A 15,602-nucleotide genomic window follows, 5' to 3' on the forward strand; every position below is an offset into this window, starting at 1 on the left:
TTGCTTAACAGGGTGGTTTGTAAATGGATGTGTATGTATATAGGTGTATGTGTGTGGTCTACAAAGGAAAGAAATAAAGATAAATATTAACAACATGTCTTGATTATCGTTACACAGACATAATTTCCATAAACATACATATCTCTCAAATAAAGAAACTCTCAAGTTCAATGCTAGAATCAATAAAGGAAATAATATACAAGCAACAAATGATTATTATTAAACAACACCGACACCCAGTGGTGAGAGATAGAAAAACATCCGAAACCGAAACTAATCCTGAGGTGATTTAAATGAAAGTCACATAATCAGAAACATCGCGCTCTCAAACCCGAAATAACAAGAGGCTATTAATGCGATGGTCACACATACATACATATCAAACACTGGGTGCAATATAAACACTGTAAATTGCGATTAATGTCGAACATAATCAGCACATTCACGTGCGCTCGACAGCGATCGATAAATGGCTTCATCTCCGATGAATACACATCACTGATGAACAGATGACATTGTATCAAGACTTTACAGGTCCTTAACAACCATTTATACCATATTCTCAGCAAACAAACAACTTACATTAGTTTATTGACGCACACTTTCACACACAGTCCAGCTCGCATCTTAGGGTGTATTCACACCTGCCTTGTTTGGTTCGATTGAATCGAACTCTAGTTCGTTTCCCCCCTTGGTGCGGACCTTTTGGGCAGGTGTGAATACAGCAATCGAACTCGGGTGCGGACCAAACAACCGAACCGAGACCCAGCTGAAGAGGTGGTCTCGGTACGGTTCCAAACGAACTCTGGTATGGTTCGTTTACGGTGTGAACATGAACCGACCCAATTGCAAGAAAGCACTGCGCCTTTGAGTTAAAAGGCTTCCGTAGTCGGAGATTTTGGCATAATGGTTTGTGTTATTGTTGTTCAAGTGCGAAAGAGAATTCCATTCCGGCGCGCTGTCTGGCCACACGATACTGTTGCGCGTCTTTCTGCACGCCGTGTGTGCGTCATTGGAATGGAATGAATGAATGAGTGTGTGCATCAGGACATTCACATACAGCGCGTTCTCTTTAGTCTAATCGCGCATAGATGCAAAAAAACTTTTGCAGTTCATAACGATAGTTACAATACAAGGATGACGCTGCATTAAACTGGACAAACTTAAATCGCAAGCGTTAACATTGACAGCACTTGTTAGCAGTAGCCTATATACAATAAGAATCTCATTATTTGAATGTGTGAACATAGCCCCTCTCTATGAATCAAAACTTTATACCTTATCCGTCTTCTGCGCAGTTTCTTCATATTGCGTTTGTACAGAATAACACAAAATTAGTAAAATAACAAATATTGCAGTACGAAATATCTCCATGCTGAACCTTTTTTGCACTTCCTGATTTCCCTACTTGAGAATCCTTGTCCAATGAATGGACGACCTTAGCACACGTGTGGTTTTGTTGACAAATTTTGGTTCACTTGCAAAAAGAGCAGTGTGAAAGCGAACCGTACCAAAAAAAAAAAAAAATAATGATTTGGTCCGGACCAAAGCAAGTGAACTATCGGACTTTCCTGGTGTGAATACACCCTTACACTCTCTCGGCTGCTGATGACTGACTGAAAGTAGCGCATGCGCATATGCTGATGGCCTTTCTAACACAGCCGCCCCCAAATTTGATTTCAAATTTGTTCCATTGAAAGCCCGACAACATAGGGCCTAACATTTGTCATTAGTATTCATGTCCTTCCCTTCATCCTGGATCTCAGGCAGGACAATGAGTCGAGTGATGGGTCTTGTATATACTTTATCCTTTATCTGCACTTCGGCCGTTCGTAATCGATTATCAGCCCCAGGGAAGACGTTCACTACTCTCCCAATCTGCCAGAATGAACGGGGTAACTGGGGGTCAACAAGCATAACAACTGTCCCTGGTTTGATGTTTGCTGATGGGTTCTGCCACTTTCCTCTGGCCTGCATTTCCGGTAAGTAGTACTTAATAAAGGCTGTCCAAAATCTGTCAGACAGTCCTTGTGAATGTCTCCATCTCCGTCTTCCTAGGAGCTCGGACACTGGATATACGACTTGAGGCAGGGTGCCATCTGGCCGCCCCATCAGAAAGCAGTTTGGGGTGATTGGATCTACATCAATGATATTCGCTGAAACGTAACCAAGTGGTTTGGAGTTTAGGATGGCCTCTATCTCTATGAGAACAGTACGAAGCACTTCTTCAGTGACTGTATCTGAGCCCAGAGTTGTATAAAGGGCAGCCTTGACTGAACGAATCTCTCGTTCCCAAACCCCGCCGAAGTGTGGAGCAGCTGGAGGATTGAAATGAAAGCTAATCTGTTTCTTCGCTAGTTGCTGCTGTATATTACCACTGAGCTGACTGAAGGTTTCTTTAAGCTCTGTGTTACCCCCTCTGAAGTTGGTGCCTTGGTCAGAGTATAACTCTGCAGGTTTCCCACGGCGACCTATGAACCGTCGTAATGCCATGTGAAAGGCATCACTGTCTATCGACGTCAGCACCTCCAGATGCACGGCCCGGGTGGTCAGGCACTTAAATAAAAGTCCCCATCGCTTCTCCATCCTACTTTGACCAGAAAGGGCCCAAAGCAGTCCATTCCGGTCGAATAGAAAGCAGGCTTGAACAACCGAAGTCGTGGTGGAGGAAGATCAACCATTTTCTGGGAGGCTGGTTTTGACCTCCATTTGCAGCATTCGAGACATGTTCGCTGGTGCTTTCTCACTGCCTCTCGTCCTCTCAGTATCCATACCTTTTGTCGAAGCTCGGCAAACACTCGTTCTGACCCCGGATGGCAGAGGCGAGCATCATAATCCTTTATGAGTAACCGAGTGTTAGGATGACTGGGATCCAATACTATAGGATGTACTGTGTTCGGGTCTAGTCCTTCCACCCGTCGTAATCGTCCTCCAACTCGTATCAGATCATTACTTCTGTCGAACTCTGGAGAGAGACAAAGTAAACGGCTGCTAGAACGAACAGGCTTACCGCACTTCAACAGCTGGTAGTCTTCAGCAAAACTGTCCTTCTGGACCTGTCTTAGTGCAATCAGCTCTGCCTTTTGATAATCGCTAGCTGGAGGGGATCCGCTCGGTTCTGCCGCCCCATGTAGCTCCTGTGCTACTGTTTCGACCAAGTCTTTCCAGGTTCTACACTTACTACCATCCGCTGTCGGTTGTGCCGAGTTGATCATGCCACAAAAGACACTTCGCTTTAGTTCTGTAGTGTCATCAAGCAATAGACTGTGCATAACTGGTGGTGTTGGCCAAGAACTCTGATGTTGGAGGAGGAATCTTGGTCCTTGGGTCCACCGATTGGGTTCAGCAAGGTCCTTTAGGCTCTTACCTCGGGTAAAATCATCCGCAGGGTTCCTGACAGAGTCAACACAATGCCATGCTTTAAGGTCAGTCAATTCTTGAATCTCTGCCACCCTAGTGCCCACAAACACCTTGAAGCGACAGGATTCGGAATGTAACCAGTGAAGGACAGTTGTTGAATCTGTCCAGAAAGTGACCTTCTGGATCTTCAAGGTGAGCTCATTTTTCGCCAGCTTGGCCAACTGCGCTCCTATTAGAGCAGCACAGAGCTCCAGTCTAGGAATTGAACACTGCTTACGCGGGGCGACACGTGATCGGGCCAGGAGGAAGGAAAGGTGTTTCTTCCCACCAGGATCTTCTGAACGAAGGTAAGCAACAGCCCCGTAAGCTTTCTCAGAAGCATCGGTGAAGATATGGATTTCGTGATTGACCTCGGGGTTGTCCATGCTGGATGGAGTGTAACATCTAGGGAGTACTACAAGAGGTAAGTACTGCAGCTCAGCTTCCCACGCCTTCCAAGCCTGTCGAAGATCTTCTGGAAGTTGTGGATCATCCCAGTTCCAGTTCTTAGCCCAGAGCTGCTGAACAATCACTTTGGCTCGAGTGGTAAAAGGGATAATGACACCAAGGGGGTCATACTGACTTGCCAACACACGATATATGTTCCTCATCGTCAAAGCATCGTAATTAACATGTCTGTGCGTGTATCCTAGATGGTCTGACTCACAATGCCAATTCAGTCCCAAGGTGGATTCATGTGGGTCTACCTTATCATGTGAGAGCCACAGCTCTAGCTTAGAAGATCTGGCTTCTGATGGTAAGTGACTGACGACTTCCTTCACGTTGCTGGCCTATTGACGGATGTCAAACCCTCCAGATGCTAGCAGCTTACGAAGTTTGTCTAATAGCTGTCGTGCCTCTTGAACAGATGGTAAACTCTGCAGACAGTTATCCACATAGAAGCATCGATCAAAGGAATGTCTCACATCTTCATCGGCTGTGCTGTGCGATGAGACGTGTCTTTGGAGCGCGAAGGTTGCACAGCAGGGACTGCAAGTGGTTCCGAACGGCAGCACCTGCCATTCATAGATGTCAGGGTGCTCGTCTCGTCTCATGCCACGCCAGAGAAAGCGCAGAAGCGGCTTGTCCTCAGGTAAGAGTAAAACTTGGTGGAACTTTCCACGTATATCCCCGATGATAGCCACACAATGCTCCCTGAAACGAAGTAGAACACCCAACAGAGAAGGGCTTAAGGCTGGACCAGGCATCAAGGAATCGTTAAGGTTCAGACCTTAATGTTGGACAGCACAATTGAACACAACGCGATCCTTGCTGTTGTGACTGACTAAATGATGCAGGATATACCATGTCTCCCCTGTCGCAGTGCTTGTACCAACTGAGAGTTTAGTGGCTGCACCATTCAGCTCTAGCTTCTCAATCTCAGCATTGTACACGGCTGCTTTCTCTGGATTTTGGGTGAGTTGTCGTTCCAAACTCCATGGACCTCCCTGGACCTTGTCACCTGGTTCTCTGTGTGATTGATCTACTCTGGTCTGTTGTGTGATTGATCTACTCTGCTCTGATTGGTCCAATGACCCAGTCTGTTATGATTGATCTACTCTGCTCTGATTGGTCAGATGGCTCAGTCTGTTATGATTGGTCTACTCTGCTCTGATTGGTCAGATGGCTCAGTCTGTTGTGATCTGTCTACTTTGCTCTGATTGGTCAGATGACCCAGTGTGTTGTGATTGGTCTACTCTGCTCTGATTGATCAGATGACCCAGTCTGTTATGATTGATCTACTCCTTTCTGATTGGTCAGATTGCCCAGTATGTTATAATTAGGGCCGGGACTCGATTAAAAAAATGAATCTAATTAATTAGAGGCTTTGTAATTAATTAATCGAAATTAATCGCATTTTAATCGCATAAATATTTGACCTGAGAACTGTGAGAAGTAATTTTTTTCACATGGATTTTTAGTATACCATTGAATAATGACTGCATACATAAGCTTAAGCAACAAAATATTGTTTATTTTTGTTCAACCAAGTCCAGCAGACCAGTGCAATTTTTGCCATTAAGTGTAGCAATAGCATATTGCAACAAAATAGCATATTGCTACACTACACTAATAGCACTACACTAATAGCCATAATAGCCATTAAGTGTAGCAATAGCATATTGCAACAAAATAGCATATTGCTACACTACACTAATAGCAATAGCGAATTCCTTGTTGCATAGCTTGCACACAACCATGCTGTTATCGACGCGTCCATCCGTTCGTTTGTTGTAACAACATTTCCCAGCCACCGGCCAACCAAAGCGATCTCGTCAGCTTCTTCGTCATGAACGCTAGTTGGTGCGCAAGTATAATCGGTCCGCCGAAACTCATCCAGTGAGAAACGTTCCGCGGTGCAAAAATAAGTGCGATTAAAAATATTTTTTTGTGTAATTAATTAACGCGTTAAAGTGTGTAATTAATTAATCTTAATTAACGCGTTAAAGTCCCGGCCCTAGTTATAATTGATCTACTCCTTTCTGATTGGTCAGATTGCCCAGTCTGTTGTGATTGATCTACTCTGCTCTGATTGGTCAGATGGCTCAGTCTGTTGTGATTGATCTACTCTGCTCTGATTGGTCAGATGACCCAGTATGTTATAATTGATCTACTCCTTTCTGATTGGTCAGATTGTCCAGTCTGTTGTGATTGATCTACTCTGCTCTGATTGGTCAGATGACCCAGTATGTTATAATTGATCTACTCCTTTCTGATTGGTCAGATTGCCCAGTCTGTTGTGATTGATCTACTCCTTTCTGATTGGTCAGATTGCCCAGTCTGTTGTGATTGATCTACTCTGCTCTGATTGATCAGATGACCCAGTATGTTATAATTGATCTACTCCTTTCTGATTGGTCAGATTGCCCAGTCTGTTGTGATTGATCTACTCTGCTCTGATTGGTCAGATGGCTCAGTCTGTTGTGATTGATCTACTCTGCTCTGATTGGTCAGATGACCCAGTATGTTATAATTGATCTACTCCTTTCTGATTGGTCAGATTGCCCAGTCTGTTGTGATTGATCTACTCTGCTCTGATTGGTCAGATGGCTCAGTCTGTTGTGATTGATCTACTTTGCTCTGATTGGCCAGATGACCCAGTCTGCTATAATTGATCTACTCCTTTCTGATTGGTCAGATTGCCCAGTCTGTTGTGATTGATCTACTCTGCTCTGATTGGTCAAATGACCCAGTCTGTTGTAATTGGTCGACCTCTTATAGCACGTCGGAAACCAAGCGGCCATTACCATATCTGATTTTCAGCCCCGGATCTTCCTCAACACTTGAATACACAGTTATACAAACAGTCACGATGGAGTTGGTTACCATTTCAATTTGAGTGTGAAGCATCAAAAAGCCCCCCAGCCCTGGAAATATGGGGGGCATAATGGGGTTTCTTTAACTATTATAACTATCAATCTGGTTCCTGCAAGCAGGTTAGTAAGCTTTTTGTAAAGTAGTCAATGGAAAGAAATAATAATGAATCAAAATAATTAGTAAATAATAAATCTTCAGGAATAGTACATAAAAAATAATAATAGGCAGTAAAAAAAAATTGTATTATTTAAAATTTGGCATTCACAAATGAAAGTGCACTATTTAAATTGACTGTGCTGTAGAGCTGCAAATAACATGCAAAACATGAGCTCATTATTCCAGCCATTACTGCTGTTTGGAGGCTTCCATAAATATTTAGTTTATATGTATATGTATGCTTCAACTAAGTTCAATGGTACAAAACTCAAATGTTTAGTATAGTGTCCTGGAAACCACTTAGTACTGCACTGTTGTGGCAAGTTTTGCATGGATGAGCACCACTTACGTTTTTCTTCAGGAAATGTAAAATGTAAAAATCATGTATATAGATTGCATTTTACAAACAACTAAATAGTAATGTTTTATGTTATTCACAATTTCGTATTGTCTTACGATGCACTAAAGTATCAATGAACAATGAGTTCAAACTTTAAAATAAAAGTCTTCAAATTCCCCAAAGATTTTACTAAACGCACTGATTAAAGGATTTTTGGGGTCATTCTATTCGAACAATAGACCAGAATAATTCTTACAGAAGGATTTATAGCAATTCTGTGCCATGAAGACTAAAATATATTGTCATGACTGCATTCTCTATATTCCTACAATTCTCTGGAGAGTGTGTAAAGAAGTTTAAACAGCCTTTGTTATATGACTTGACTCTGTTCATTGGCAGCCCTGTTGCTTTGACCTCCATGATTGTGGAAGCAGAGGGAAGCAGCATTATCCCATAATGGGATATGGAGTTGCTTCATCAGGGCAAAAATAACTCAAAACCACACAAACGCCTCTGAGAGAACAGTGGCATGTGACATTGATATTTAGAAACAATTCACATTACAGTATCCGTTTCATCTTACACTATTCACACCAGCACTAAATCACAAACATTTTTTTTTTATTACAGGCTGTTCCAAATACTTATTAAAGGGTACTTAACACACAAAGTTTCTGCCAATCTCATGTTAATCTTGAGTCTATAGAGTAGTATTGCATCCTTCATATCTCAGAAGAGTTTTTAGTTTTATCAGATTTATAAAAGACATATACAGCTGTACTGTATTACCGTTTTGGCTGCAATCAAACCTACCATTAGCGAGTTGATGAGTATGAGGGATAGTATCCATTACATCAGAATAGCCAAAAATAGCCAGATTGTGGTCAGGTTGAATGTTAATACTGTATGCGCTTGAAAACAATAAAACAAATGCTAAACCAGAAATCAGAATATGGGCAAACCCTAAATAAATGTGCCAATGTCCCCTCCGGGGTATTTTGCACCTATCACATTGAGAAGATATGGAGGGAAATATTTTGTTTAATCTAGTTTTGGAGTAACGAATGCGGTCTATAACTTTGAACTGGATTATTTTCTATCTCAAATTCACAAAACAGCTCTTTATTCTCGACAGGCCTTCCCAGATCTCAATAGACACTCAGACACTTCATCGTTCAGCTCAATAGACCAGGCTACTTTAAGGTGGTTGGTGCATATGTTGCAAAAGCACAAACAAAACAAGATACCAAATGTATAGTTTCAGAATTAGAAGATAAAAGCTCACAAATAATATGGTTTTCAGCATAGGCTGGGGAAAAATAAATGGGGGCTTTGGTCAAAAATGCACCAGCAAATTTTAAACTAAATCTAATAAAGTGAAAATGAAAAATAAAAAAAGTCGATTGTGGCATTAAATTTAAATCGGCTCATGTTGCATCATACTTTTTAAGCGTTTTATAGCGTTTTGAGCTTACGAATTCATTGGCCAATCAGAGGCGCTGATTATGTTTTATTATTTTTGGTTTTGTTCAGTGCAATTCTGCACTCTCACGAATACTCTCTCGTCATAAACTGACTAAATATTAAATTTATATATATAAATATAAATATATAAAAAAATATATAAACATTGAGTCTTAGCATCGGGTTAAAACTCCGCAACAGTAATTTTGCTTTGCCAAAATATACTTTCAAGTTGAAACATAAGCTAACTGGCTATGATCAGATATAAGTAATCAGTTCTAGTGTATGATTTATGAAAATCATGAAAAATTTATGAAACATTAATAATCTCAATCTGTCGGATGCTGAAGCCTCCAAATATCAACCATATTTTTTTATTTGATTAAGTTGTGAAGTGTTTGTATGGAGATAATTATTGGTGGTGGTTTTGAGGAAATTCAATACATGTAGGGATCTATATTACATATGGGGATTTTGCATCTGGAATTACACTAAAGACTTTGCAAAAAAAAGTAGCCTGGTTAAAACCAGACCATTCTCAGTTGTAACTGAGTTATGGTCTGGCAAACCGTCATAGACAAATCATTTCCAGAGGGGCGTCACCAACGGACGTCGCGGATAGACCTAAACCCAATCAGAGCGATGAAGGAGATGACGTATGCAGAGCGGCGGAGAAACATCTCCGAGTGTTGTTCTTTGCTCGGTTTTTAACTAAAAGGAAACGTTCAAATCGCTTAAAACAGACGCGATAGCTGATTGGAACGAGTGATGTTCGACGGCGGCATCCATCTTTGTAATGTAGGCTACAAAATCTGCTTCAAAATCCCAGCGCTGTCGTCATCGTGTAAAGCCCGCCCCAACGCTTCTGATTGGTGCCTCGATTTCGATGGATTGGAAATGGGCTTGAATGGGCTTTGCCAGACTAACTTTCAGAGCAAATCTAAATTTGCCGGAAGTTGTCTGGGTTTTCCCAGGCTACAAAAAAAGTAGAATTAATTAAATAGTTTAAATTAACTAAAGTATAAAGAGAATTAATTTGTTCAGATACCATTATATATCTTAACCATAGTGAATCAGGGTAAGACAAAAACACGTTTTGGAAGAAGGACTGATGATGTATTGATTCTTTTATATTTGGTTAATTTTAAACAAAAAGTTACATAGTGTATCTTTAATAAACAGCATAGGCCTGTACTGTATGTTGTTTTAAAATAATAAACGAAGCAAACTTTTTATGAAATATATAAAATTGCAAAGTGTGATTGTGCTAAAATAAATGTCACTTTAAAGATAAATAAATAGGCCCTATGTGTCCAAAATACTTTTTGTGGGCACTGTAGCCTCTTCAAGCTCCATTGTGGAGGACTGGACAGGACTGGTGATGAATTGATTGTTTTAAATTTTGTTAATTTTGAACAAAAAGTTAGTAGGCTACATAGTGCATATTTTAATAAACAGCATAGGCCTGTAAGCAAACTTTTTATGAAATATTTCAAATTGCAAAATGTGATGTGCTAAAATAAATGCCACTTTAAAAAAATTAAAAATACGTGTCCAAAATACTTTTTGTGGGCACTGTAGCCTGTTGAATCTCCATTGCGCGCGCGCGCGCACACACACACACACACACACACACACACACACATCAACTGACACTGAGACAAAACAATGCTGCAAATCACGGCGTGGGACTGTAATGAGACTCAAGCTCAATCCACTCACCTGTGTCGTGATTATATCCGCTCGTGTTTGTGCTCTCCAGAATGGACAGAAGCCCAGCTGTTATCACAAACAAGAGAGAGAAACTTGCTGGTCCCAAAACTTTACTCCCGCAGTCCAGCTGAACCATCATGTCAAACTGCACAGAGGGGAAGACAGATCACCCCTGGTACATCTACAGTCCATTTAAATGGAGATAGTTTGAGTAGGAACTTTTGCCTCAGTCTAATGCATCGGTGGTTTGGACCCATCACACAAAAGAACGGTGCATTTATTACGCCAGAGATCTGCAATGATCATCATCAGTCCGAAGCAAATAACCCAGCATAATAAAGTGTGTGAATCCGGTGCAGGGGCGAGTCTGGACTCCGTTAAATCATCTGGGACGACTGGAGTTACTGATGCCGCACACACACATAACAGCAGTGAACTGTGTGTGTTTCAGTACAACTTTGTCAAAGTTCCGCCCTCTGGCAGGAGGAGGAGGCTTTCTTTGTGTTCAGTGTGTCAGACTGAACTGAACCCGTTCTAGTCTTTGTTTGGTGCTTTCCGTGTTTCAGGGACTCTCGTCTCATCATTTAAACAATACTTAATAATTTGGCATTGCATAGAGCAGAGTAAAGGAACATTCACACCGGAAGCGTTCCTGTGCAGTTTTATTTATTGAACACGTCAGACGTCTTGGCCGTTGCGTTTTATCGTCATTGCAGTTTATAATATTCGACCTGCATTCTGTTCAATTCCTTTTACTTACGGATTGCTATTTTTGAACGCAAGAGTCTATATTGATGTTCATGTTGAGAGCATTAATAACAATGCCAATAATCATCAGTTCATGTCCCTCTATTATGCAATCCATCAATGATTTCAAGGCCTATGTTTATCTCCACTTGGACATGGAAAAAAAAACAACTTATTTTATGTTGCACACAAAAAAAGTATTATAGACGTTATGTAGCTCCGCCCCTTTTCAGCACTGCGCTCGTTGTGTTCTGTCTTCCGGTTTGTATTTCCACAGCATGAAGGTAAGATCTTCCGGATTTATGAATGAACCGCTCTTTTTAAATTCTTCCCGGTCTACTGACATTCGTGACATCTGCTTCAAACATTACAATACTCATTATAACTTTCCTTAACTCTACAATAAGTAAATTACTTCACCAGCTAATTACTCTTCCACAGCGATGGCAAATAGCCTATACAGAGCTACCGCAAAAAAACTTTTGTTTTTTACATAAAAAAAAAAACAAGTTCAAAGACAAAAACTGGCACATTAGGTCTGTGTTTTAGGTTTACATTTATAAATTATAATGAGAGATTTTATATTTTTGGGTGAATTATCCCTGCTTTAACCCCAACTACGTTGTCCATTGTTGTGTTGCACTAATGAACATGCATTTATGTATTGTGCAAGTCCTCTACCATTCCCTTTAACATTCTAGCTCATGAACTGAAAGGCTAAAAACCTGTTATAAATGCTATAGCTGATTTAGAAAGTACCACACTGAGCTACAGATGTATCTGAGTGTCCATCAAGTGCCCCCTCTAGTGGACACTATAGCAAGCAAACATATTTCATGTCCATTTATGAAGTCATTCCCATCTAGCATTGCAGAAAGCAAAAAGATGATATGATAAGACTTGATTGACTCTAGACTAGGAGCTTTCAACAGGAACTGCAAAGCAAACCTTAACCCAATAAAATACGCGAATAGAGAATTCGAATTAAATGTAAACCATTCGGCATTGTATTATGATGCATACCAGGTTTTTTCAGTGTCGTCTTGAGTTATTTAGTCATTCTCCCTCAATTTTTTTTCAGATGCGTTATCATGACATGACGTCAAGTGTGCGGTCAGTGGTGTATCCAGTGCGCGCGCTTCACAGGCGCGCACTTCAGCATTAAGCGCGTGCTTACAGGTACACTTATCATGTCGTTCACACGCTGGGAATCTGTTGCAGATTAATCCGCTTCTGTTTTGTGTGACACACAATACTAGCCTATATCAGACTGAGTGATATGCGAATGTCCACCAGGCACCTGTTGGAGAGCGCTTTCAGAAACAATGGGTGACATTCTCGACCTCAACCTCAGCGGATGGGGAAGTTTGAACAGGAGTTTCACGGGTCTCCACAAGTTCAGCAGTCTGGAGGACATCGATGTGAGTGCTGACGGAAGCCTCGTCCTGAGGATCATCATCTCGGCTGTTTACTCCGCGGTGTGCGCCGTGGGTTTGGTCGGGAATCTTCTGGTGTTTTTCCTGATGAAGATCAGACAAGGACGAAAGAAATCCATCATTAATTTCTTTGTCATCAATTTAGCTGTCACCGACTTCCAGTTCGTTCTGACCTTGCCCTTCTGGGCAGTGGATACGGTGTTGGATTTCAGCTGGCCGTTTGGTAACGCGATGTGCAAGATCATTTTATCAGTCACTGTGATGAACATGTACGCGAGCGTGTTCTTCCTCACCGCGATGAGCATCACGCGCTACTGGTCTGTCGCGTCCGCCTTAAAAATCCCGTCTCGAACGAAGTGTGTGTCAGTGAAGTGGATCTGCGCGGTGTTGTGGATCCTGGCGACTGTAGCAACAGCTCCAACATCTATTTTCTCCACCGTGACAGTTGTGGCAGGTGAAAAACTCTGTCTCCTCAAGTTTCCAGAAGGACACGATTGGCTCGCGTTGTATCACCTTCAGAAAATTGTCATTGCGTTTATCATGCCCATGTTCATCCTCTCAGTGTGTTATCTTTTACTTCTGAGGTTTATCCGAAAGAGAGGCGCTAATACCCATCAGAGAAGACGATCTAAAGTTGCCAGGTCTGTAACGGTTGTGGTGCTCTCGTTCTTCATCTGCTGGATGCCGAACCATGCGATCACTCTGTGGGGAGTTCTGGTGAAACTCAACGTCGTGCACTGGGACAAGTCGTACTACATGGTTCATACTTACGTTTTCCCCGTGACTGTTTGTCTTGCCCATACTAACAGCTGCTTAAACCCAGTCTTGTATTGTTTAATGCGCCGGGAGTTTAGGAAAATGTTACATAGTTTATTTTGGCGCGTCTCGTCACCTGTTCTTTCGAACGTTGGGAAACTCCATGGATGCAGTGGAGGAAGCAACCAAACACACGATGGCGCGCATATTAGGATTCATTTAAACGTGATTGACGCACAACTCTGCCAACAATCCAGACAATAATAGACCACATTCTGACAGCATTCACAGGACAAATACTGTAGTAGCCTATATTATACTAAAATTAGCTACTCTAGTAAATACTATAGTGTTTTTGAACCATACTATAGTAAAGGTAGCTACTACAGTAAACTGTATTACAAATACTTTAGTAATTTATAGTAAACTTACTATAGAAAATGTTAAATTTCTCTAGTAAATACTATTAACCATATTATAGTAAAGATACTACAGTATTTACTATAGTTAAACAGTTGACTATAGTTACTACTAAAGTATCCGGTATTATAAATTAACAAAGTGTAGTAAATACTATAATATCCCATAGTATACTACAATATAAATCAGTTTACTGTAGTAACTAGTAAGAACTAATACTACAGTATTTACCAGAGATGGGACCAAGTCACACATGTGCAAGTCTCAAGTAAGTCTCAAGTCTTAACCTTCAAGTCTCAAGTAAGTCCCAAGTATTTTTTTCCTGGGCAAGTCAAGTCAAGTCAAGTCACAGGCTATGTCAAGTCAAGTCAAGTCAAGTCTTGTAGTAGGTCAAGTCAAGTCCAAGTCTAGTCACCTTATTATTGTAATTTTACCTGCAGAGTTTGATCTATGGGCGTCAGTTTGGTTTGAAATGAACAGAGGCGCATTCGGAAGTGCATTTGGGAACAATGACGCATTCATTCACTTTTTTCTTTCACGCAGGTCATGTTTTGAAAGATGGTGTCCTGTAGCTTACTAATTTAAAGAAATAAAAATGTATACAAAAATGTGATGTCCGACTTCTTTTATGTAGAAGAAAGCCTTAAAGGGGTCATATAATGGTACATGCACTTTTACAAGTTGATTGTACTGAAATGTGTGTTGGCAGTGCCTGTACACAACCATCATATAATGATAAAAATCCATCCAGTGGTTTTGTTTTAATCTCCTTATATGTTTTCCCCTGCCTCAAATCGAGCCGTTCGACCGTGTGACGTCACAGGCTCGGAAGCCCCTCCCACGATTGTTGAATGACAGCCGCGTTTCAACACAGACCCGCCCTCGCTCGTGAGTGAGCTGTCAATCATAGTCTGCGCGGACCGGCGCGGTCATTGTTGATATGCTGGAGCACTGTCTATGAGCAGAATGGCGTCTAAGCGATTGTGGTGTTCTGTTCTTGGGTGTAATAACGAACACAGTCATTTTAATGTTCCTAAATCCGAACCGCTGAAGACGCAGTGGCTGAGTTTGTTTTCGAAGGGAATATTCCCCACGAGCAACGTCAATGCTCTCATGTTTGCCCGAATCATTTCACACACCAGACTGCTTTATAAACGAGGGTGAGTATAAAGCTGGATTTGCTAAGTAGCTGCTCATGAAAAAAGATCGGTACCAGATATTCGTGTTCCTGCTGAATCTCCAGAAGAACTGAAGTGAGTGTATAACGTTTTATTCAACTTTATATTAATATTTATATCTTTGCAAATCGCTAGCTGCACACTTCACAATGAATGCGTCTAAGGTTTACACTCAGGGTACATTACGGCATGTTTTCTATGTATGACGTTCTCAATATAATTCATAATTCCACGTTTATACTGAACAACGCGTTATGGTTATGGTGTTATTGTGTTACAAACGGTGTACGCACAGAACATAGGGGCGGGGTGAGCAAATTATCATTTAAAGTCATATGCACTGAAACGGCGTGCTGAAAACAGAGCTGTTTTTGACCAAGTAAAATAAGTGTTTTCTTACAATACTAATGAGAATTTTTAATTAAAGTATATTACAAACTTTTAATTTAGACCCCAAAGAATCATATTAGCTTGTACAAAAATGGCATTATATGCCCCTTTTAAGTTTTCAAAAAGCATTAGACATATGACCCACTATTCTGCTTCGTGTAAGTTATTTATCAATGAATTCAAACGCGTTGGCTGGCGCTGAGCCAGAGACATACGCTCTCAGTGCTGTCATATATCACAACTGTTCAGTGTTTTCAACCACATCATTTTTATTTTAGGTTTCAG

At 41.1% G+C, this 15,602-nt stretch overlaps 2 protein-coding genes across 2 annotated transcripts in view; one reads left to right on the top strand and one right to left on the bottom strand.

Moving 5' to 3' along the window:
• LOC130069344 (A disintegrin and metalloproteinase with thrombospondin motifs 7) overlaps positions 1 to 10,803 on the bottom strand; it is a 100,072-nt gene extending 89,269 nt beyond the window's left edge. Inside the window, 1 exon segment of the mRNA XM_056233168.1 lies at positions 10,400 to 10,803. Within this exon segment, the coding sequence (XP_056089143.1) occupies positions 10,400 to 10,571 (172 nt within the window). The 5' untranslated portion in view covers positions 10,572 to 10,803.
• A 1,641-nt stretch (positions 10,804 to 12,444) lies between these two features.
• On the top strand, positions 12,445 to 13,596 carry rxfp3.3a2 (relaxin family peptide receptor 3.3a2). The gene has a single exon (XM_056233169.1). The coding sequence runs from the start codon at positions 12,463 to 12,465 to the stop codon at positions 13,591 to 13,593; it is 1,131 nt and encodes a 376-aa protein (XP_056089144.1). The 5' UTR covers positions 12,445 to 12,462; the 3' UTR covers positions 13,594 to 13,596.
• Positions 13,597 to 15,602: the final 2,006 nt, after the last annotated feature.

Source organism: Rhinichthys klamathensis, unplaced genomic scaffold, assembly GCF_029890125.1.
Source record: "Rhinichthys klamathensis goyatoka isolate OS25496 unplaced genomic scaffold, OSU_Roscu_1.1 h1tg000362l_1, whole genome shotgun sequence".
NCBI lineage: Eukaryota > Metazoa > Chordata > Actinopteri > Cypriniformes > Leuciscidae > Rhinichthys > Rhinichthys klamathensis.